Below are 25,420 nucleotides of genomic sequence, written 5' to 3'. Positions count from 1 at the left end.
CAGACGATTTTTTCCTCCTACACCCAGCTGGTTTTCCAGATGGCACAAGCCCTGAATCTCGATGCAGAGCAGCCTCCACCTGTTGATGTCGATCCCGTGTTTGATGACATCGACCAAGAACGAGTTGCTCCATTGAGCCTACCCTTTACCAAGTCTATTCTTCGTCTCATTAAAGACACTTGGGGAAAAACCCCTTCCACTATGCAGATTTCTCGCCGTACCGATGGCCTTTACAGAACCCACGGTGTCAAGGCTGAATTCCTCACCAAGTATCCTGTGCCAAATTGCATCATCGTGGAATCGAGTCAAGTTCAAGCTCACGCCAAAGCCAAACCTATCCTTACTAATAAGGACGGCAAAAAGTTGGGCACATCCAAACGAATCTACTCCCTACAAGCCTTTTTGCTTTCAAGCATCAGCTACCAAGCTACCATGGGCACCTTCCAGCGTTATCTCTGAAACCAAATCCTTCCATTGCTCGATGCAATCCCTGAACCTGTCAGGGCTGACCTCATTAACATTCATGCCCAGGCCATCCCTCTGGCCAAGTATCAGAGGGTTGTGGCCTGATACATCGCTGAAGCGGCTGCCAAAACTCTGGCGACTTCCATCTCCATCCGTCGCCATGCCTGGCTCAAATCCCCAACAATTTCGGACAACACTGAGTCCAGAATCAAGGACCTTCCCTTCGACGGTGTCGGTCTCTTCAACCAATCAACAGATGACACCATGGAGGATTTTCATAAAAAATGCAAAACCGTTCTTACTCGGTTCAGCCGTCTACCTCTTACCAACGGCCGTTCTATCGCTCGGGTCAGGTCTACCCTAAGCAATACCAATCTCAACGTTTTCAGCCTTACAGGCAATACTGCCCGCAGCAAACCTGATAGATCGCTGCCGGCCCCGCAGCCCCTTATGGCATCGTACAAGCAGCAATCCTTTCCTCACAACTTTCAGTCCTTTGGTAAAGGACAACGAAAGGGTAAGCAGTACTGACATCCGTCCCTGCCACCCTCACCTTGGGCCCTCTTTGTCCTCTACCAGGTTGGCCCCCTTCTTTCACTGATGGCAATCCATTACTTCTGACAAGTGAGTTTTATCCATTATAGCACGTGGCTACCTCATTGAGTTTTCCACCTTACCCCCTTTGGGGTTTATTCATTACCTAGCTGTCGACCTTTGGGAATGGTGCTATTCCAACCATGTCTTTCCCATTGCCGTCCACATCTCCACGGACAACACCTTGGCGGACCGACTCAGTCGACTCCCTACACGGACGCATGAGTGGACTCTAAATGATGCCATTTTTCGACAGCTGTGACGCAGATGGGCCAATCCTTCACTGGACCTTTTTGCTTCAGAGACCAACAAAAAATGTCCCCGCTTCTGCTCCAGAGCAGGCAGAGACAGGGCCTCCCTAGGGGATGCGTTCCTCATGGACTGGTCCCAAGACCTCCTTTACGCATTCCCCCTGCTTCCCCTCATTCAGAGGGTCATCCTTCGACTCCAGCACGACAGAGCCAACGCGATTCTGATAGCCCCGTTCTGGCCTCACCAGCCTTGGTTCACTCACCTGGTAACGATGTTGTCGGACATGGTCCGCCTTCCTCCCCGTCCAGATCTCCTCTCGCTCGACCACAGCCTCGTCCTTCACCCCGACGTCACCTCTCTCAGTCTTTCAGCTTGGAGGATACTCCCAAAGTGATGCAGGTCCTCCTTCGAGCCCGAAAGCCTTCTACCACTCTCCTATATAAGAACAAGTGGAAATCCTTCCTCAAAGACACCCACAACAACGGCTTACCTTCTGTACCCGTCTCCCTAATGACTGTGCTTACTTACCTTCTTTACCTCTTTGAATTTGGTCTCTCTCAATCCACGATGCGGGTCTATCTGTCAGCGATTATGGCTCACCAGCCAGATGACTCACCATCTTCCAAGTTGTTTTCCCACCCAACTGTTAAGTCTCTCAAGGGGCTCAACAACATGCACCCCCCTCGACTATGCATCACTCCCCAGCGGTCGCTGCAACTGGTTCTCAACGTCCTTATGCAACACCCTTTCAAACCTATGGCGTCTATTGACTTTAAGTTTCTTACCCTCAAGGCGGACTTCTTAGTCACTATTACATCGGCCAATAGAGCCAGCGAGCTCGCCGCCCTTCGGCTGATCCTCCCTTTATTCAGTTCCACCCTGATAAAGTGACTCTTTACTTTGATGTTTCCTTTCTCCCTAAAGTGGTCTCTGACTTCCATCACAATCAGCCCATCATACTTCCGTGCTTTTTCAAGTCCCCATCTTCGCCCCTGGAACATATGCTCCACAACCTCGATGTCAGACGTGCTTTGGCCTATGTCGAAAGAACTAAATCCATCAGGAAATCTAACAAACTTTTCCTGTGTTTCCATGGCCCAAACAAGGGGCACCCAGCCTCTTCTCAAACTATAGCATGCTGGATAGTACAGACTATCTCTCTTGCCTACAGCCTGTCGGGGAAAACTCCTCCACAGCATTTGACAGCTCACTCTACCAGAGCGTTGTCCACCTCTGTTGCCTTTCACCGTGGCACCGTCAACGTTAGTCAAACACTATCGGCTGGACGTCAGAGCACACCAAGATGCTGCATTCGGCAGAGCTGTCCTGTCATCCTTCTTACCGTGGCAACCCACCAACCGGTAAGTGCAGCTTGCTAGTCACCCATATATGTGCATTCACAGAGACCACGAAAAAGAAAAAGAGGTTACTTACCTGTAACCATGGTTCTTTGAGTGGTTCTCTGTGAATTCACACAACCCACCTATCCTTCGCCACTATCCGTCATGGGTTAATTGGATACTTAATTAATTGTTTCCTTCGCACCTGGCGGATAATAGGAACTGAGGAAGATGGTGGGTGGGAGGAGCATATACCTCATGGAGGATCACACTATAAAATTGTTACTTTTATCTCTAGAATCTTCCGAGAGAGTCAGCACAGGCACAGACAATAACCATATGTGTGAATTCACAGAGAACCACTCAAAGAACCATGGTTACAGGTAAGTAACCTCTTTTTTTTGATTTGCAGTGCTGAAAACCCAAATCTTGTTTGCTGTGTCCATGGTGATTTTCAACATTCCTTTGTCTTTCTTCAGAGCTGAAGAAGAGGGCAGAGGATCGGATCGCTGGATCAGGAGCTAGCATTAGTGAAGTAAATGTGGCATTCTGTAGATATGCATTAGGTTTTCCTGAGTTCTACAGAGGTGCCCATAGAAAAGGAAATGGTCTCAAACACAGCTGCTTGTTGGCAGAAAATTCATCTAGTTACTTAGTATTTAGATCTAGTATGTCAAGGATTCCAAATTAATAAGGAGCATGTGGGGTGGATACCTTGCAGTAAGAACTATTCATTAATTATTTTGGTAATAGCCATTTAAAGTGGAGGTAGGGTGAATTTTAAGACAAGGACCTGAAACTGGGAAAGTGGCTTGAAATATCCTCAAACACATTTTTATATTGGTAGCTCTTAAATCTCATAATCATTCAACAGTTTAGAGCAGTGGTTCTTAACCTTTGTTATACAGGTGTTTTTGAACTGCAACTCCCAGAAAACCCAGCCAGCAGAGCTGATGGTGAAGGCTTCTGGGAGTTGCAGTCCAAAAACATCTGAGTAACAAAGGTTAAGAACCAGTGGTTTAGAGCAGTGGTCCCCAACCTTGGGCCTCCAGATGTTCTTGGACTGCAACTCCCAGAAGCTTTCACCACCACCTTTGCTGGACAGGACTTCTGGGAGTTGAAGTCCAAGAACATCTGGAGGCCCAAGGTTGGGGACCACTGGTTTAGAGAACCCCTAGGGGAATGTAAAGAAATGTTTTCCATGTTCCATCCATGCATTTGGATTATGTGCTGCTATAAAAGGTCTGAATTTATACATTTATGAAGGCTGAAACTTCAATGTTTAAAATGCCATTCAGTCCCAATTCTTTTACTTTTATTATACCTTCATTTTAGTGTGCAATTAATTCTACAGGCTCTATCTAGCAGTGGTAGTGAAGACTTCTGAAATGAGGTGCAAGAATCTTGCAAGTGGAGTTGTCTGTGGCTCAAGATTCTTTACCCAGTTTAGGGCTATTTCCACTTCCCAGTACAGACCTTTGACAGCTGTTCAGTAGGGCTCCCACACAAACTAGAAAGAGTGGTGTGGCATTGGAAGGACAGGTAGCTGAGATTGTACAAGCTACTTTTTGCTTGTCCCGCTATTAGATAAGAGTAATATATCATGGAAATGCTAGTCAGCCATTTGCACATTCTGGGCATTTCAGCAGAAAAACTCTTTGATGTAGACTTTCTGAAGTAGCACACATAGAGAAGATATCCTGCAAGCTTACGTGTGACTTGGAGGTGGTGATAAGCATATTACTGTAAAAGACAATAATGAGGATTTTATATGCATGTTTTTGTAACAAAAAGGTAATTTGTTTTAATATTTTAGTTAGAACTACCTGCAGCAGTGACTCATTTTTCCTGACATTTTTGTAAAGTATTTTATTCAGAGCTTTCAACATTTCTTTAAGTCTTACTTAAGAGCCCCATTCTGCTGAAATTTGTCGATACATCCTTGGATAAGCTATTTGGTGCTCTGGTTTGCCATTAAGAATAGATGTGTTGTAGGTCTTGCTGGACTGTTTAACTCTGGATTGTAGTTGGCATTTGCATTTTGAAAGCACTGCACTTGTGACTGGCAGCTAATAGTTTGAGCCGGAAGTATGAGATTTATGTTCCCCTTATTCCTTCTCCAGCACAGCCACACAGGAGGTTAAAAGGCTTTGTTTCGTTTCAAGTAACTATGCTTATTTGTTTGATGTTTGGACTACAGCTCGCAGAATTTCTGACTCTGGTTGATGTGTCTGGTAAGAGTTGTAATGAAAACAGCTGTAAGGCACTACATTCCTTACCTCTGGCTTAGAGAAACAAGCCAGGATCTTAACTATAGTTAGCAGTTGACTTGTTTTATTTAACTACAGTTAACACTATAACCAAAGTTTATGGTTAATACTATTGATGTATTTACTGGACTTAACTGAAAAAGGAATGAAAACTTTCATTTCTCTATTGATGCCTCAAAAAAGGAAAATAGATAGTATGTGATCCAGAACTTCAATGAGGATGTCGTTTCTAATATTACAAATGACCCAATGTGAGTTTCCAACTTTAGTTTCTATTCCAGTCAAAATGGAGCAAGAGGTGGAACTAAACAAAAGAGATAATGAGCTGGGGTTTAAAGGAAAACAGCTGTAGATGTTTATAGAGTCTACATTCGACAGGATATAAAGGTGAACCTTCTTAATAAAGTTTACCTGCATCATTTTGCATTTTTACTCCAAATGTATTTGGAGACTTTAAAAATTGTTTATTTTAGCATGTTTATGCAGCTTTTCTGCTGAACGCAGTTCACCATCATTTAGAAACAAAACACAATTTACACATAGCAAAATATAAGCAAATTAACCAAGCAATTTTAAAAATGTTGTTACAAAAGTTGCAAGAAGTTGTAACATTTTACAATCCAATATAAAGGCAGGAAGCTAGCTGGATAGCTCAATGAGTTGAGATAGCTCTGCAGAGCCAGAGAATGGAAGTTCAGTTTCCCACTGTGCCTCCCAGAAGAGCCAGCCTATGTGGCCATGCAGAATTCCAGGATACCTCCAGAAGTAGGGAATGGTAAACCACTTCTGAGTACTCTCTACCTAGAAAACCCTGGAAACAGGTCACCATAAGTCTGGATTTCACTTGACGGTGCACAAATATAGAGGCAGGAATTAATCATACTTTTTTGTTTTAATAAACATTGACATGGGAGGGTTTTTTTTTAACAAGACATAACATGGAAGGACCAAGTTGAGAAATAGAAGCACAGAGACTACACCATTTATAGAGAATGGTGTGTTCTGTGGCAACAGAAAGTCAAGCAAGAGTCTGTTCTGAAACTTAAATAGGTAGAATTAAATGGAAGTGCTGGATTTGATCCATGCAGGCTTTTAAAGACAATAACCCGAACTGTAAATCATGCTTTGGAACAAACTGGAAAATGATATTGACCACAAAAAAACTAAAAACAATTTGTTTTATATAGTGAGGTCCAACAACAGTGAAACTTGTGAGCACTTCAAAAGTGTCCCCACATATAGTAATGGTTGGCTCACTTCCTCAGTTTGGGAGAAGGGGCAGAATGGCCATGAGCCACAATTTGTACACTGCAATAGTCTTAACATGGATGTGGCCAAAGTATGCATGTGCAGGTCCAGATCTGCCTTCTTCAAGAAGGGCTTTAATGCAAAAGAATTTGAGACAGCTGTCAGAAATTTTAATGAAATTGGCCAGCTGGAAATAAAGCTGGATTCAGGCTGAACCAGTTAGTCAGCACACCTTATCTTCGAAGGGAGTGCTTCTGTAGTCAACCTGCTGACTACCCTTTCTCTGACTTTTCTACTGATATTTTTTTTTCATCTGGGTTAAGTTCCCCCACAGTAATCTTAACATAGCCTCGAGTTCCCATTTTTCTTTTCCCATTCTATTATCTGTGCATATTTTTATTGTAATAGTAAATAATAGTAGCCAGTCTAATAGCTTTCAATATGTTTTATATATTTAATTATTTTTAATGATTTTGCTGAATAATTTAAAGAATCTGTGTCAAAAATAGAGTGTTATGGAAGTGGCAAAGCCAATCCACCATCCACTACTTTATGCCCTTAACAGAGTGGGAATGAATTTTGTGACTGTTGACAAAGATGTCATAATCATTTATACTTCTCTTGCAGAAGGCAAACAACAGGAGTCACTGTCATTTTTGTGGGAAACAGAAATTCCAGGTAAAATGACAGCAGCTTCCATTGCAAAACCTATATGAGCACTATGGTGGACGTGAGATGCATAACCTGAAGAATTGTCCGTCCTTAATGAAGAACCCAGTAAACCACAGGACACTTTGATTTTTGTTGCAGGAAGAACCCTATTGGTTAGTTTTGCCTGTGCAAGTGCAATGGCATAAATTGCAGTGATCGGTTGCCACTTTTTAAGTTTGCTGCTTGTGTCCTTTGTTGTCCACCAACTAATGTCACAAGAAGTGTAAACCAGTGGCTAGAGATGGGCATGACTCAATTCATGCTGCTATCTACAAAGCTGTCTGTGCAGCACCTCCCCCAGCCCACCTCCTGGGCTAGTTGGCCCACTTACAATTCATTATGCACTGCCAGGGTCCTCCTCTGGCAGCACTCCAGTCTGGGCAAGAGCTCAGGCTGCCCTTTCCTGCCTCCTCCAGCAGCCAACCATTTAGTGGAGGAGGACTCCGAAGCTCCTGCTCACACTGGAGCACAGCCAGAGAAGGAGGACCCTGGCGGCACACAACAAATTGTGAGTGGGCCAGCCAGCTGGGAATGGAGCGGGGGAAGTTTCCACACAGCACCTGTGTACAAACTGGCACAAATTGAGTCATACCTATCTCTACCAGTGCCAATTTGCCACTGTAGTTTACATCATTGTACTTCATAAGTAGCAAATAAGATTCTCACCTTTTATGACAAACAGTAGCAAGGTACTGTCTTGTCTCTTCTCATTAGCCTGAAGCATCTTCAGGACAGTACATTTGTTTTTTTAATTATGTCAAAATATTTTAAGTATTTAAACTGTATAATAAGCTCAGCATAAACATGAATGTTGATACATCAGCTTAAGGGAAACAGCAGTTTTTACATCCTTGTTAATCAAACATGGTATACTTTAAATAATTTCCTGTGTTTGGAGAAATACAAACACACAGCCTACGGTTAAAAACCTCAAGCTGTCTTAAGATTTTCTAAAGTCATTAAAATGCATTTCATTTATTGTGTCCTTTTATTCTTCATATTGGCTGGTGGGCAGGGGTTTCTTTTTGTCTGTTTCATGGAAACTGAAGACAGTGGTTGAGTCATTGCCAAAAAATGATGTTGATCCATTGTTATCTATAGAATTCAGCTTTTTGTGATCATGTTTGGAGTCTCGAGCTTTCTTGATGTAACTCCTCAAACAGCATTTGATGGAATACTTGAAAATCAAATAGCTGAACTCAATGACATTTAAGACTATGCATAAAGATGATGTCACCACCACAATATACAAAAAGACTTTCTTCTCTGTGGGTTTGGATATATAGCAATCAACAGTATTGGGACATGGGCTCATGTCACATTTCACAAGACGGGGAACATTGAATCCACCATACAGCTTGTAAAACAAAAAGAGAAAACCAATTTCAAATCCTGTTTTGGAAAGAAGGCTGATGAGATAAGTACAGAGCAATCCACCATCCATACTTCCTGGGTCTTTATACAGCTTTGTCCTGTGTCTCTTTTCCCTGCTCTCTCGATAAGCAACATGGAGCACAACAAGAAGTGATGGCGTGGAGACCATAATCAGTTGCAAGGCCCAAAGCCTGATCTGTGAAACTGGGAAGAAATGATCAAAACATACATTTTCACAGCCAGGTTGCCTAATGTTACATTCAAACTCCTTCTGTTCATCCTTCCAAACATGTTCAGCTGCCACAACATAGACAAGCAGACGGAATATGAACACAATAGCCAGCCAGATTCTGCCAATTCCAGTTGAATATTTATTCACTCCACTTAGAATATCTCGTAGAAGTCCCCAGCTCATTGTAACTAATTCACGAAGGGTGAGGCACTGTGATAAAATAAATGCACAATATACGATTATCCCTTTAAAGCATAACACAGGAGATCAACACTGAATCAAATGACTGTTTCAATCCAACTGAACTGGTTTTATAAAAAAATTAATCTCTGATTTATAGATTTGATATGTGTCCATGATTCAAAATGCTATGAAACGACCCGACATTGCCTTACTGCTAGCAATGCAAGTACCATGTTTCCCTGAAAATTAAGACAGGGTCTTATATTAATTTTATTTAAAAAAATGCATTAGGGCTTATTTTCAGGGGATGTTTCATGTTTTTTCATGTACAACAATCTATTCAAATACAGTCATGTCAACTTCTGGTTGCTGGACCATGGTGGAGGACGGGGTCTCACTTAACAGACTTATTTTTGGGGTAGGGCTTATATTACAAGCATCCTGAAAAATCATACTAGGGCTTATTTTCAGGGAAAGCGAGTAAGATGCCTATGTTGCTAGCAGGAAAAGGATGGCAGGCTTTACATAGCAAAGGCCAGCTTGAATATTGGTGAGTCCAATTTTAGCTATCAGGATGTTCTACAGAATCCCCTCTTATGCTCAACCATTCACAGAGTGACACTAAACAAGGGAAAAATCCCAGAACCAGACTCCTTTTTTCATCAGTTAAATAACCAAAGCAATTGTCATGGCTGTTTTCTGAAAGTTCTCCAAAGGCTTAGAAGAAATACTGTATGGAAGTATGACCAGCTGAGTTATCATCAGGAACTTTGATGGAACTTCTGTGTGCAGTCATAAAATGACAGTGGTTCATTCACCCTTCATATGTATTACTACAGCTGAAGAAACATTTCAGAGAAGCTTTCTACTGTATCTCCTCTTTCCTGCTCTGTTATTCTGTGACCCATGTCTCCTTACTATGTCACTCTTGTTCTCCCTCCCTTCCTGTGACTTACACTTTATATATGGACAATTTTTTGTCCCAGTACTTTTTTTTAAAAAAATAATAACCTGGTAAGCGACTGAAAATTGGGGGACATTCTTTACACCTCTTTGTGGTGACTGGCAGAATGGCTATGCTGTAGGTCACATTCTGTATGGAATCTGAAACAGAACCTGGTTCAGAAGGACCAAAATGGAATTTTTTAAACACTCATACTCCCTAATGGAGTATGAGTGTTTAAAAAAGTCATCAAATCATTTAGCAATAGAATAGAAGCTGCTTGAAATAAATGTTGGAGAAATGGGTAATTTCTCCTTGGCACAGAATAGAACATTTCATTGAATTCAGGATCAACTTAGGGAGGGTGCTCAGCTCGCTCAGCTGACAATCTAAATGTAATTTTCTCAAAGGTAGGATCCTAGGTAATCTGACTTGGTAAGTAAGCCCATATAGATATCCAGTGTGGTGTAGTCAATAGAGTGATATGACTAAATTCCTGCTCAGCCATGGGAAAACTTGGGAGGTGGAACTGTAAAAAAAAAAAAACACACATTCCCTTGTAAGCCCTAAGAGGGTTGCTGTAAGTTGGTCCTGACTTCATGACATATCACACACACAAGCAAGCCCATGTTTACCTTCTAATGACAATTGTTAAAGAAATCTTGCTGAAATGCAAGATATAAAAGTGAGTGAAATCATGTGTTATAACAAATAAGAGGTCTTTGAGTTCCAAAGGAACTTCCACTTCTAACAACTTTTTAACTGTATTATTTAATTGGACTCTTAGTGAAGCTTGGTTTGATCACATTTAGGATAATGGTGTGAATGTGACAAGTAGACTATTTTTCAGTTCTACTTTTTGCTGCTAGGTGGCACTGTTTTGTCACTACGTAGTATTTCCTCACTCTCCCACCTCTTTCTGCTGTGCTTCTGGTACCCACTCTGCCATTATTGTAAAACTCCTACTTGTTCCAGTAGTTAAAACAGTGCCCCTTTAATTGTTATACATAGGCTTTCATGACTTTGTGTTTGGCTAAACTATTTAAGTGGTACAAGATGAGATAGAGATATTATTCAATTCTTCAAAAAAACTGTTTATGAATGTGAAATATTGTGCTGCATCCATGATGCAGACTGCCGTGAAATGGCCCAATATTGCACAATATTGTGCCTGTGTTGCCAGCAGGGAGAAGGATGCCAAACTTTACATAGCAAAGGGCAACCTGAATGTTCACAACACCCATGTCAGCAGTCAAGATAGTCTACATCTCTTGTGCTGTCTACCATTTCATGGAGGCATTTTGATACCTAGAGAACTAGAAAAGGTAATCAAAAGTAAGGATGTGTCAATGGCGCCCAAGACCAACACCATCCCCACTCTTATATTTCCAGTCACCATGTATGGGTGAAAAAGTAGGTCAGCTAAAAAAGCAAACAGAAAAAAAACCCAATCATTTGAAAGGTGGTGCTGGGGGAGAGCTTTGTAGATATCCTGGACGGCCAGAAAGAAAACAAGTGGGTCCTAGATCAAATCAAGCCTGAGCTATCTCTGGAGGCAGAAATGTGGAAATTTGACAGCACATAACAACAGAGAACTTGTTAACTGGTTAACAGTGTTTAACTGATGAAAAAAATATGTCTGGTTCATTTTCTCGTGTTTGGTCTCTCTGAATGGCAGTGAAGTCCAGTTTAAAAGTTACAATTTTTTGTTTTGGCTAGTCTTATTTTTAGAATTGCCTTATAGCATGTTGACTTCTGCCAGCACAGGATCAGTGCTGCAGTCCCATGCAACAGTAATAATGGCAAGCTTCTTTATGGTGAGACGGATTTGTAAGGATTCATATATTCATTTGTATCAGACACTATTGGAGAAGTGGGCAGAAACAAGACCTGATTTGATCTCAGATATATTCTGGAGCTAACAGTATCCCCAGGAAGACCTGAAATCATGCTAAAGAGAAGGGAAAGCCCTGGATATTTTCATATGAGGGCATAATTCAGTCTATATCAGACTTTAGTTGGAATAATCAATCAACTTGTCCTCTGTCTCATATGAAAACTTCCACACATGGCACAAGCATATACATCTATGCAGAAGTGCATATAAGATGAACTTTCCAAGTAATCTCTCTGTCCCCTCAATTCTTATTTTAGAAACTGCAAATGAATTGGATGGGCAGGAAGCATGCTCTATATTTGCTTTGCATTTGTGAATGTAAATTGATTTGCATTTGTCAGCTTATTCGTTGTTGGAATGGGATAGAAGGGAAGGGAATAGCTAGTAATCTGCAAACATTCCCTGGAGTGAATATGGGAAATTTAATCCATCAAATATTGCTGGACTCCATTTCCCACTAGCCCAAGCCAATCTGGTCAGTGGTAAGACCTGATGGCAGTAGTGGTTTACAAGCAGCAGCTTAAACCACAAGCAGTAATTGTAACCAAACTTGATCAACCCCTCTACTTTATTTGAAATATATTTTCATCAGAAGGATTGCTCTCTGACAACTTGATAGCATTATTTATACTAGCTGATCTATAATGATGATGGTACATGCCTGTCGGTTATTACATATTAAAATTTGATGCTAGTTTAATTGATGGAAGAACCCAGTTTATGCTCATGAAAAAATTGCAGCATGCAGTGGAAGAAGAGTAGGCAACACAGAGTTCTTTTGTGAAAAGGTGTACAGCACATTTGATAAATATTTCTGAGATTTTGTTCCTTTTACCCAAAACTCAAGCAACTACATTTGAAAAATGAAAACAGCTAAATAAATGAAGTATTGCACAGGTATCACTGGTGTTTCAACATAAGCATCATATGGGGCTCCATACAGTATCCTTTGGGTCATATTAGAGCAGATTTCAATGCCAGCTTCAGGCTTGAAAAGGGCACTTTGGCAAGAAACCTGAAAATGACATCTCAAAGAGTCTATCTTCTTACCACTGTTACTGCCAGCTGTTCTTACTCCTGTTCTTACTTCTCTCCCCACCACCACCATTATCATTACCACTCGTTTATTTGCCAGGTAGACAGTCAATCTTTGACCATTCTGTCTTGATCCTACCACTTTTGTCTGTACTGGAATGAAAAGACAGTAGGTTACAATGGTAAAGAGAACATGTAGATCTTCTCAAATGGTTTTCTGCTAGGCCATGGATCCTTGGCAAGTGGCCAACCAATAAATATTGATCTAGTTATATTTTGCCTTTCTCTTAAAACCGGGACTGCACATAACAAGCTTAATTAAAAGACGAACAGTTGTAATGTTCCCATTAATCTGACTAAATGAGTCAAAAAATGCTTAAAAAGAAGGAATCGAGTATGGCTGAGGAAATCTTTGAGTCTTAGGATAGGCAGGCCTATCCTCTTTGATAAGAGAAAAACTCTCTTGCCAAAACAAAGAAGGGAAAAATTTACGAAGTAATATTCATTTATGAATATAATCTTCAGAAATCATATATTTTTAAAAAGTCTCCAGAGAAACAAGAAAAATATAATAAATGCTCAAGAAGTGAAGCAATGCAGGATGTCTTTGAACCTGGTTGCAATGTTTATAGCTGTTTCTTAAATGATAAGCTCCTGCAGAAAATATGCAATTTGTGGAATGCAATACCCCTTGCATGACTTGCTTTTCTGTAAAATAAGCCATGTTTATTTGCTGTTTTCAAGACAACTGAGGAACAGCTATTGATGTCTCATTGGTACCAGTGATAAAACATTTTAAAATTCCCAACAAAAGAAAGAAAAAATGTAAAAAAAAAAATCAGGCAGCATGAGCCAACCTTGGGCTTGTGTTAAAGTTTCTCACCAACCAGTGATCAGAAACAATCTGTTCTTTAAGGTGAAACTACATTGTCAAATACCATGGTATTTGTTCTACTTATAAAATGGGTGAATTCAAAATATTTATTGACTACATGATGCAAAGGCTGATTCAATCAATCCATCTTTTTTTGCTGCCAAAATGGCTTTATTTCTCTGCCACTGGGAGACTTCTACTTTTTCAAGCCAGAACTATCTGAATGTCTTTTTCCCCCTGTATGGTCAGTTGTGATATGTTCCAGTAAAAATGGGTGTGTGTGCCTACAGGTGATGTTTGGGTGACCTAGGCAGTAGGAGCATGATGTTCAGGACTAGGGGAACATGCCCCCACATTCTTTCCTCAACCCTGATTATCTTCCGATTTTTAAAAAACACTTAGATTTCTTACATATGTGAGATTAGTGCTGGATCACCATATCACCTTATCACAGAGTCATCATAATTATTTCCCATGTTTACACCACATAAAAGGATTAGCAGAGGTGGGACCAGAGGAAGGAAAGATTGGCAGTAGGACCAGGGGAAGGATGGAAAGAAGGGGGCGGGAATGTGAATTATATTGCACCCAGTATGAAGGGTGAACTTAATCCACGGCCCCTTTGTGAGCAGTGACTGCAATTTCAAATGTAATACAGGCTGTGAATCAAATCACAAAAAACCCGAAGTGCTCTGATTTGGTTTTCCAGTGTAGTCACACCCTTACTACCAGCTGTACTCTTTTCTATAACCCACAATTTTCACTGTGTTCCCTCAGAACCTAAACATGCTCTAGCAACACATGCCTGTACCCCTGTTTTTATTGCAGGCAATACCCTTACATTTTAAATTTAAATTTTAAGCACAGTTTTACTTACATGCAATTTTTAAAAGAACATATCTACACATGCTCTGTTATAAGTGGGAAGCACACTTACCTGTACAGCAGCAGATGGTTGTCAGAGAACACAGCAGTTTTTTTCTGGTACCATTAAAATTAATGTTTAATTTCCTCAGAAACAGAGTTTTATGGCCCCTAGTCTTGAGAAAGAGCTCCAGCGGTTTCCTAGGCAGTATGTAACCTAAACAGGTGTAACCTGATCATTTGTGCTGACAAACTATTCAAATAGGGAACACCACATGCCTCCTGTTGCCCGGAGGAGGAGTGTCGGGGAAACAGAAACCCAGAACAAATGGTTTCAAGTCACACATTCCTGCTGAACTTTCTTTGCAAAAGTGTCATCACGAGAAAAACCACATCAGGGCTTCAAAAACTGAAGCATAATTTGGAAACTCTCCTGGCAGAGAGTAAGTTGAGAAGTAGAGTTGCATAATGGAAAATGTGCTGGGCTAGCATTACAAAGGCAGCATTCCGGTTCCTGGTCAACAATGGCATTTATTTGGGTGCTTCCAGACAAAGAGTGACCAATCAAAAGACATTCAGAGATGGGGGAAATTTTCATTTTTAGACTAGAGTTCCCAGAGCATCCTGGCCAGCATGATCAGAGAGTGTTTTGGGAGTGATAATTTTTTAAAAAACCTATCCATCTCTGGTGCACTTGTTCCATCTTAACAAAATTTTGGGTTTCCTGACAAAAGGGTTTTATCACTCACAATTATACGGAATTCTGCAGCAATTGCATCTTTTACTATAAGTACATCAACTGCAATAAAAACAACCTCCCAAGCATGTTTTGCTAGAATATTTAATACATTCTCGTGAACCAGATAAAATAAGGGAGGAAAGAGCAAAAACAGGAAAAAATAGAAGCACTGCAAATTGATGGTGACATTGTGCAGAGATAAGAAAGTGACTTTTGTAGTCTAAAGCTCTCAGAAGTTCTCACTGGCAATATTTGACTGGGATATTCTAGGAATTGTCCCCAAAATTAATTTCTGACATTTCTGACATTTCCTGTAAACCATGACTGAGGCAGTGCTGTTGCACAGTGAAAACCTAACCTTGAAGAACACTTTATAGAAAACAAAAAGACGGAAGAAGCAGGAAGGACTGAAACTTGAAATCAACATTGCCTAGACTCTCTGTAAAATTCCATAAAGTTTATGAGGCATTTGCATGATGTAACCATCTTCTGAAAGCACTTTGTAACCTTGACCTAGTCACACATTCTTAGCATAATCAATCACACAAATTCAAGGAGAACATAAAGATACCTCTGAGCTTAACGGAGGAAAGGCAGAATCCCAGTTTACTTCTACATTCTATTCCAATCTCCATAGTTGTTTTTGTTATGCTGACCTGCAGAAACTCCCTCTTGAGTTTGAAAGCAGGTACAGTGGATATAAAAAGTTTACACGCCCCTGTTAAAATGTCACGTGTCTGTGATTATTTCAGTTTTTTATTTTTGCTTCCCTCCACCTAAAAGATTTCAGTTTGTTGTTCAACTGAATTATAATTGTTGTAAGCTGCCCAGAGACCTTTGGGTAGAGTGGGCGGCATATAAATTAAATAAATAAATAAATTAAATAAATAAATTAAATAAATAAATAAATAAATAAATAAATAAATAAATAAATAAATAAATAAATAAATAAATAAATACAGTTCATAAGTCTTATTAAAGGTGGAAAAAGTTCTGAAATGATTTATCTTTCATTTTTTTACATCACAGACACTTGACATTTTAACAGGTGTGTAAACTTTTTATATCCACTGTAGCTCGTATATTAAGCAGGAGGACGGCTCACTTCAAAATTTGAGAGATGCTCTTGCTTCAGTCACAAGCCTCCTCTTTTTGAAAGTCATGTCAGTAACAGATTTTTTTTCTTTTCTTTTCTTTAAAGAAAATAGATGTTTTATATTAGATCAAGAAATGGACAGATTATGTAGCTACAGATCTATGCAGGGCATTAGGATTGCCAGTTTCTCTGTACCCTTTTTCATCTGTTGTTCACTTTCTCATCTCTTCCCAACTAAATCCTCTATGAAAGCAGTCCCCAACTTTTTTGGGACCGTGGACAGTTTGGGGGTGCGGGCTCCATGTGTGGACTGGTTGGGGGCAGGTCACCCCCGTGCTCATGGGTGTGTGTGTCATGTTCATGGAGGGGAGTGTCATGCTTGTGGATGGGCGTGTTGTGCTTGCAGTGGGGTGCGTCATGCTTGCACGCATGCGCACAAGTGGAACACGCCCACCCGTGACCGCAACACATCCCCTGTGCATGTGGGCGGGGGTGGAAATCCGTGTCCCCGGCCCAGTTGAAGGACGCCCATGGACCAGCACCCGGCCGTGGACAGGGGGTTGGGGACCCCTGATCTAAACAAACCACACAGGGAGTGCCCCCAGACTGCTTTACACCTAAACCTGTAGAGAAAGTTCTCCCCTTAATGGAGCTTCCAATGGGAAATAAATTAGTTCTGGCCCAAACCCCTTTCCCACTGCTGATTTATTTAACTGGAAACAAGATCTTCCACCATATCGAGAGGCCCTTCAGAAGTACCTGGAGTCATTACTACTCACTACTCTTCTGAGCAGCCTCCTAAGCGAAGATGAGAAATGCCAGACTCTTGCTAAGACCTACACGTGGTATACTACTCATAGGGATCAACAAATAGCCGATGGCAATGGGACAGTTGATTGGCCTGAAGCAACAGCCCTCATAACCTGAGTTATTGATCCCAATCCTAATAAGTTTGCTGGGACCTGCCTGCTGAAAGCAGCAAGAAATGCTGTAATTCATGGTCTCAAACTAGGAGTGCCAAAGGCTGTGAAACCTTCACAGACTATATGAGATTGTTAAAAAGAAAAAACCCACGGAATCCCCAAATAAATTCCTGACAAGGCTCAAGGATGGTTTTCGCTGGTAGACCCATCTTGATCCGGATTTGGAATCAACAGCCAGCTGTGCTACAGGTGCAGCTCCAAAAGCACCCAGCCATATGTGACTGCAGCCACTGAACTGCCTGAGTCCTGCAGCTGGTCTGGTTAGACAGCTATGCATCAGCTGTAGCACAGCTACACAAAAGCACTTTGCACATGTCTCTCTGCTGTCTATCTATGCATTGTCTATAATACAAGGGTGCTTCTGAGGAGAGATACCTGCTCAATAAAATGCTATGTACAACAACTCTGAGTCAAATTTCTTTATTAGACAAGGTAGCTCAGGGCCATGGTCCTAGGGAAGGATATTGCAGGAAAAGGGGAGGGACACAAATCCCATTTTCATTAATAATAATGGGAAGGGTGAGAAGGAATGCATGGTTTGCCAATCATGAGTTGTGTGAATGGGATGACTCATGAGGCTGAGGGGGCTGGGAAGACACTGGCATGGATACAGGCTGGTGCCCTAATCATCAGTCAGGAGGTAGGGGGTGGGCAAGATATCACTGTGATGGATACTAGCTGGCCCCACCAATCATGAGTCAAGAGGCAAGGGTGGGAGGGATTCAAATTGCCTCCCCCAATCATGAACCAGGAGGTAAGGGGCAAGTGGACTGACAGTGGTAGGGATTCAAGCTGGCCCTCCAATCATAAGCCACAAATTTAGTATTGTAGAAGGGACAAATGCTGCCGAATCATGAGTAAAAAAAGAAGGGAGAGTCCAAGTGCAAACTCAACATTACCCAACCAGGAAGGAGAGCAGGAAGATGGACAGTGAAAGGTCCAGGCCTTGAACTGTGTAGAGTTGTGCAGAATTGTGTAGAGTTGTGTCAGATGGACAACAGACTATAGGATCCCTGGAAAGCATAGCCTAAGAATTCTTGCCTGAAGTATAACTTTACACAGCTCTAGTCACTAACTTTGCCACTAATCATGAGCTAGGCCAGGGGGAAGAGGGAGTAATGTGAGGCCGTCCTATAGATCAATAAACAGAAGTTTTCTTTGGCTTCCTCCTGTGGTTGTCTCAGACAGTGGGGTGGGTGGATGTTTAAATGAGAGAAAGGCAGATGTCATGGGGGCGCTCTGACTACACCAGATGCACTAGGAGGGGCTTAAGCCTTCTACAGCGCAAACTGGCATTGCCAATAGGTTTCATGGCAGCTGCAGAAAGAACTTGCATTTGGGGAAAATAGCACACTGTACCTTTAGCAGGCATCTCCCTCTTAATTGTGAGAGTCTGGTTCAGCCAGCCTAAGGCCAGCCTGGCTAGTTAGGATTGTGCCCTAAGTCAGAATGAGAAAAAGAAAGGAAGATTTATTTTAGTGCTAACATTTTCTCAATTTAGACCAGGGTTCTGTGACATAAATAATACTTTGAATGGCAATTAGTTCTTCAACATCTTCTAATATTCCATTCTTGACTTTTGACTTAAAAAAGAATAGGTAAATAGCTCCACTTCATTTACTAAGATAGTTAATGGATGCTCATTTGGAGATACTACTTATCATTTATGAGCTTATAAGAAAAACAAAAACAAAACAGCCCAACAGCAGCCCATGCAGAAGTATTTATGATCCACAGGACAAGACTTTTATTTCACTCTTGCAAGCAGCCTTAAGTTGGGCTTAAGAGTGTGAGAGACTTTTAAATAACTATTGACATACCGCTGATGACATAATGAGAGAAGTTGTCACATGACCTCTGAGGTCACATGATTGCTGGAGCAACAGTGCTCTAAGTTCTTGACAGTTGGTCTTTGCCCACTTGCTGCTTTCCTGCCTCAACAGCCATTGGGAGCAGAGTGAGTTAGAGAGAACTTGGCTTTTCAAAATTACTTACATTTACCTTTCATCCAGGCTTAATCGTGGACTTTCTCAGCCATTCAGGTTCATAGTTGGTAGAGATGTACTCTGTATCAATGGACAGGATTGCTTCCTGTTTTGTCTACAGCTCTGGAAACTACATTAAGGCATTGCCTGGGTAGTGTAAGTTTAAGGTGGTGAGATCTGGCAGGGTAGTTGATGTACTTTTGAGAGGTCGCTGTTGTTTTTTAATGGAGATAAATGGGTTTGTTAGGGGGCAGCCAGATGTAAGCTGGATTTCAATAACAGACTTCCCACACAGACGGGAAAGAGTAGCATTTGTGGGGATCCTTTTCTGGGTGCCCCTTTCTGATGGAGCCATGGGTGTAGTTGTTGGAAATGAAACAGAAATGTTTCATTTCTGAAACATTTGCCCACTCCAAATGATTAATCCGTGTATTTCATCCCTAGCTTTCATTAGATTGTATTCGGTTAATCTCCTTCCTTAGTAACCATAATTAGAAAAAAAGTTTTTGTTTATGTTGTTCAATATGTTCTTTACATATTGTTTCCAAGTCTGAAGGGTTCAGAAGATTATTCTGTCAAATATTTTCCCATTTAATGTGTTAATATGCCAGGATCTATTGAGTTGTTCAGTTTAATAGTTCTCTTTTTGGGTTGATTTCTCTTGTATTTATTTTCATATTCATAGTTTTAATTACTTGCTCAAAATTTAAAGAGATAGTGGTTTATAAATGTTAATCACTTAGCTGTCTCCTAGATTTAAAAAATCTTATGGTTAGGCACTGACCAGATAAGGGATCAAATCTCAATTTAGGTTTATTTATTTTTTACTACCTTCCCTTCTCATATAGGCCAAGACATCAACTAGTTAAGAGATCAAACTAGCTAAGAGATCAAATCTAATTTTGGTTTATTTTTTCCATTTTCACAACCTTGCCTCCTTATATAGCCCAACACACCGACCAGGTAGGAGAACAAACCTAATTTTGGTTTATTTTTTCCATTTTGATAACCTTGCCTCTTTATACAGGTAAAGACACCAATCAGGTAAGAGACCAAACCTAATTTTGGTTTATTTTTACCATTTTTATTGGCTTCCCTCCTTATGCAGGTGAAGACATTGACCACGTAAGGAATCAAAACCAATTTGTGTTTATTTTTTCCATTTCCCCCCTCCTTATTCAGGTAAAGACACTGAGAAGGTAAGAGATGAAAACTAATTTTGGTTTATTTTTTCCATTTTTAGCACCTTCCCTCCTTATATAGATAAAGACACTGACCAGGTAAGAGATCAAACCTAATTTTGGTTTATTTCTTCCTTTTTAACCACCTTCCCTCGTTATACAGGCCAAGACACCAACCAGGTAAGAGATCAAACCTAATTTTGGTTTATTTTTTTCCAGTTTTACCACCTTCCCCTCCTTATGAAGGTAAAGACACCAACCAGGTAAGGGACCAAAACTAGTTTTTTGGTTGTTTTTGTTTTTGGCATTTTTACCACCTTCCCTCCTTCTACAGCCCAAGACAGGTAAGACATCAAAACTGGTTTTGGTTTATTTTTTCCAGTTTTACTGCCTTCCCTCCTGTGATGTGATATTTTTTGTTTTTTGATGTGTTTTTTCCCCAGCCCCATCGCATTCGGGCTGGCTGTGTGTTTGCGGGGGATTTTTTTGGTGGTTTTTTTCCCAGCCCCATGGCGTTCTGCTGGAACTGGCTTTGTGTGTGTGGGCGGGGGGTTATTCTTTTTCCCCCAGCATTCCGCTGGGGCTCACTGTGTTTGAGGGCATTGTGTTTTCCCCCCAGCCCCATGGCATTCTGCTGGGGCTGGCTGTGTGTGTGGGGGGTTTTTTAGTGTTTTTTCCCAGCCCCATAGTGTTCCGCTGAGGCTGGCTGTGTGTTTTGTTTGTTTGTTTGTTTTGGCGTGTTTGTTTTCTGGCCCTAGCACATTCCTATGGGGCTCCCAGTGTTTTATTTTTATTTTGTTTTATTTTTCTGGGCGGAACGGATTAATGGGGTTTCTATGTATTCCTATGGGAAACGGAGCTTCGACTTACAACCATTCCGAGTTATGCACATCAACTAGAATGGATTATGGTCATAAGTCGAGGCACCACTGTAGTGTGGTTGCTGACCTTGAGCCATATATCCTGGGGAGTGAAGTCAAGTGGGCCTTAGAAAGCATGGCTAACAACAAGACCAGTGGAGGTGATGGTATTCCACTTGAACTATTTAAAATTTTAAAGGTGATGCTGTTAAGGCGCTACACTCAATATGCCAGCAAGTTGGGAAAACTCAGCAGTGGCCAGAAGACTGGAAAAGATCAGTCTACATCCCAATCCTAAAGAAGGGCAGTGCCAAAGAATGCTCCAACTACCGTAGAATTACACTCATTTCACACTCTAGTAAGACTATGCTCAAAATCCTCCAAGGTAGGCTTGAGCAGTATGTGGACTGAGAACTCCCAGAAGTATAAGCTGGATTTCGAAAGGGCACAGGAACTAGAGACCAAATTGCTAACATGGATTATGGAGAAAGCCAGAGAGTTCCAGAAAAACATCTACTTCTGCTTCATTGACTATGCAAAAGCCTTTGACTGTGTCGACCAAAACAAACTATGGCAAGTTCTTAAAGAAACAGGAGTGCCTGACCACCTTATCCATCTCTTGAGAAATCTATATGTGGGATTGGGAAAGGAGTACAACAAGACTGTATTCCCTCCCTGCTTATTTAACTTATATGCAGAATACATCATGTGAAAGGCTGGATTGGATGAATCCCAAACCGGAATTAAGATTGCCGCAACAAATATCAACAACCTCAGATATGCAGATGATACTACTCTGATGGCAGAAAGTGAGGAGGAATTAAAGAAGCTTAATGAGGGTGAAAGAGGAGAGCACATAAAATGGCCTGAAGCTCAAAAAAAAAGAACAACTAAGATCATGGCCACTGGTCCCATCACCTCCTGGCAAACAGAAGGGGAAGATATGGAGGCAGTGACAGATTTTACTTTCTTGGGCTCCATGATCACTGCAAATGGTGACAGCAGCCACAAAATTAAAAGATGCTGCTTCTTGGGAGGAAAGCAATGACAAACCTTAACAGCATCTTAAAAAGTAGAGACATCACCTTGCCAACAAAGGTCCGCATAGGCAAAGCTATGGTTATTCCAGTATGATGTATGGAAGTGAGAGCTGGACCATAAAGAAGGCTGACCACTGAAGAATTTATGCTTTTGAATTGTGATGCTGGAAGAGACTTTTTGAGAGTCCTCTGGACTGCAAGGAGAACAAACCTATCCATTCTGAAGGAAATCAACCCTGAGTGCTCACTGGAAAGACAGATCCTGAAGTTGAGGCTCCAGTATTTTGGCCATCATGAGAAGAGAAGACTCCCTGTAAAAGTCCCTGATGTTGGGAAAGTGTGAAGGCAAGAGAAGAAGGGGACGGCAGAAGACGAGATGTTTGGACAGTGTCATCAAAGCTACGGACATGAATTCGGTACAAAAATTCCAGTAGGCAGTGGAAGGCAGGAGGGCCTGGCGTGCTCTGGTCCATGGGATCATGAAGAGTTGGACACGACTTAATGACTAAACAACAAAATAGGTTGTTGGCAGGAGAGGTAAGTAAATGTTTGGAAGGAACACAAGGTCCATTCCAAACCTGCTTTCTTCCATATATAGTTCACACATTTCGTCTCCATCTCACTCCTTAGCCAAATCTTCGCACTCACCCTCAGTCCTTACATCTGAATTCATCCACTATCACATTGACCTGCCCTCCCCACACCTCCCTCCCTCCAGCAACCGACAGAACATGTCTCTTCTCCCCCTACTCACAATCACCCATCATTGCTCTTTATATGCACATACCTAAACATACTATTACTTAAAAAACAAAAACAAAAAACCCCCCAAAAAACAAAACCATGACCTCTAGACCCACCCAACTCACTTCTCATACATACACACTCCACCTTCTTTCCAGCCATACGGCTCCCCTACAGGAGATCTTCCCCTCCCAATCCCACACCATGCCACATGACGACTCCTCTGCCCCACATGGACAAAAAGCATCCTGCTATGCACTCCCCTCATTGCTTCCATGCCCCACATGCCCGACAGCCCCAACCAATCCCTCACGCCATCTATAACATTCCCCCCCCCCACAACCCACCCCTTAGAGGGGTTAAAATCAGTTAAGTATGTTCCTAGTTAACTCCAACACTTGGGTTCATCTCTGTATTTCTGGAGCTGGTGGGCAATGTATAACTCTGCTGGTGTGGATTCATACGCTGGCTTGGAACTATTTTTCCCACATCTCCTGATCTGACATAGGCAGGCAGAGGCACCAATTGGCGCTTCCCACAAGGCTGTGCTGGGGCTGGATGACTGTACAGTTATAAGATCCTTCTGCCCCCAGTCAGCCCTTTTTCCTTTGAGTTAACCTGCCCACCCTAGTTGCTTCAGGGCCAGATAGGAATTTTGCATCCATCTCACCTGATTGGCATATAAAAGGTGGGCGGATGTATTTTTGCCTATCCTACACTGTTTACCCTTGGGATTCTGAGGGCTATTCTAGGTTTGAATCACGTTTAAATAGGTCAAACTGTCAGGTAGTGCGGAAGAGAAGGTGAGCTCCCAAAAAGCACATGGGGTCCTACTGCACCCAGCATCACAGCAACCAGGATCTAGCGTTTCACTTGCTGGGATGAGGGGTAAATAAGGTATAGTCCCATCCATTGCATGTCTTAGTTCTACACAATTGGATGGATGGCAGATAGGGAGGTTTTTATTCCAAGTCTGTGGCCAGCTGGGTATGAGCTGTTCAGGGGACAGCTCTGACCAGGAGCTTAGGACTCAGCCGCTTAGGATTGGAGAGGGGGTAAGAGATAACCCTACAGCCTGCCCCAGGGATCCACATGACATCCAGGTCCCTCTGCAGGATGAGAATGATTGGAGGTTAAAAGCAATAAAGTGTGGCCCTAGTTAACTCCAACACCTGTGTCCGTCTCTTTATTTCAGGAGTGGGTGGGCAGAGATTAAATAACAGTGATGGAGGAAAACATTGAATATTAATTTCATGAACTCTAAAATATGTGAATAAATCTACAGTGTTTTGGAAATTCATAGTATTACTTTATATTCCAAAGCGTCAATAGTCAACAAGGGAACACAGCGGAATATTTTAACTACAAAAACTCTCAAATGCTTTCCAGACAGTTTGCATGTCTCCTCTACATTTTCTCCTTTGCATTTTTTTCAACAGCTCCACAGTTTATCCCAAAAGCAGTCTTGACTGCCACTAGCAAAGTTCCATCTCCCACCCTCCAAATGTAGGATATCCACAACAATAACCACAGGCCTGACACTATACTGTTTTCCTACTGATTCTGCCTCTTATCACACAAGAGGTGAATTACCGAGACAGAGCTCACAAGTTCAGAAAACATCAAATTCGTGGCATTCCCATTTGGACATAAGAAAAAAAGCTCTCCTCTTTTGATCCTGAAGGATAGAGATCCAAGGGTTGGACCCTTATAAATTTTAAACAGAAGTTTAAGAGCTTCTGTTTTCAAGAGCTGCAGATGGAGATGCCATTTGTAGCAATCTGTGACAGATTGTTACCACTGATCATATAGGTAAAAAGTACAGTGGTGCCTCGCTTTACGATTGCCCCACATTATGACGAAACCGCATTACGACGATCTTTTTGTGATCGCAATTGCAATCCCAAACGATGGTCTGAATAGGGTTTTTTCACTTTGCGATGATCGGTTCCCTGCTTCGGGAACCGATTCTTCGCAAAACGACGATTTTTCGGACAGCTGATCGGCGGTTTCAAAATGGCCGCCGGGTAAATAAAATGGCTTCCCGCTGTTTTCTGGGATGGATTCCTGTGAAGGTGTAGAGAGAGAGAGTGTGCCGTCCGCAGAGAAGACAGAGGAAAAAGAGGATGGAAAGAAAGAACAGCTGGATAGCAGTGAAAGTAATAAAGAAGAGAGGAAAGGGTTAACAGAGAGAGAGGGGGAGGTAAAGGTGGAAGTGTGCTTGGCTGAAGGGGAGTGGGAGGAGCCAGAAGTGACAGTTGGAGGCAAGGAGAAGGAGAGAGAGGGTGTTGTGTGGTTTAGTGCAGTGGTAGAGGAATATGAGAGGAAAAAGAAAGATGAGAAAAGACAGGCATTTGAGAAAGTTCGTACCCAGGGTTTATTGAGAGACTTCCCAAACCTACGCGTGGGCGGACTTTTGCCTGATCCCGCACCTCACCAGTACTCACCTGCGCCTATACCAACCCATGAATGGAAAGTGACCGTAGCCCCGTGGAAAGGAGAAGAGCGGC

The 25,420-nt window shown here is 41.8% G+C and overlaps 1 protein-coding gene across 2 annotated transcripts; it reads right to left on the bottom strand.

Annotated features, from left to right (window-relative positions):
• Positions 1-2,243: 2,243 nt before the first annotated feature.
• GJB7 (gap junction protein beta 7) lies at positions 2,244-16,373 on the bottom strand. Of its 2 annotated transcripts, XM_020791393.3 has the most exons (3): positions 14,356-16,373; positions 12,560-12,697; positions 2,244-8,696 (listed from the first exon to the last, which is right to left on the bottom strand). In XM_020791393.3, exon 3 carries the CDS (start codon positions 8,667-8,669, stop codon positions 7,869-7,871), a length of 801 nt encoding a protein of 266 aa, XP_020647052.2. In that variant the 5' UTR covers positions 8,670-8,696; positions 12,560-12,697; positions 14,356-16,373; the 3' UTR covers positions 2,244-7,868. The 2 variants fall into 2 exon arrangements, with proteins under 2 accessions (XP_020647052.2, XP_020646965.2); XM_020791306.3 differs by lacking the exon at positions 12,560-12,697.
• Between the last annotated feature and the right edge of the window lie 9,047 nt (positions 16,374-25,420).

Source organism: Pogona vitticeps, chromosome 1, assembly GCF_051106095.1.
Source record: "Pogona vitticeps strain Pit_001003342236 chromosome 1, PviZW2.1, whole genome shotgun sequence".
Taxonomy (NCBI): domain Eukaryota; kingdom Metazoa; phylum Chordata; class Lepidosauria; order Squamata; family Agamidae; genus Pogona; species Pogona vitticeps.
This window is presented reverse-complemented; position numbering and strand designations above follow the sequence as displayed.

Excerpts from the sequence above, each read along its gene's own strand:
- GJB7 (XM_020791393.3), bottom strand. The coding sequence starts at position 8,669 with ATGAGCTGGGGACTTCTACGAGATATTCTAAGTGGAGTGAATAAATAT.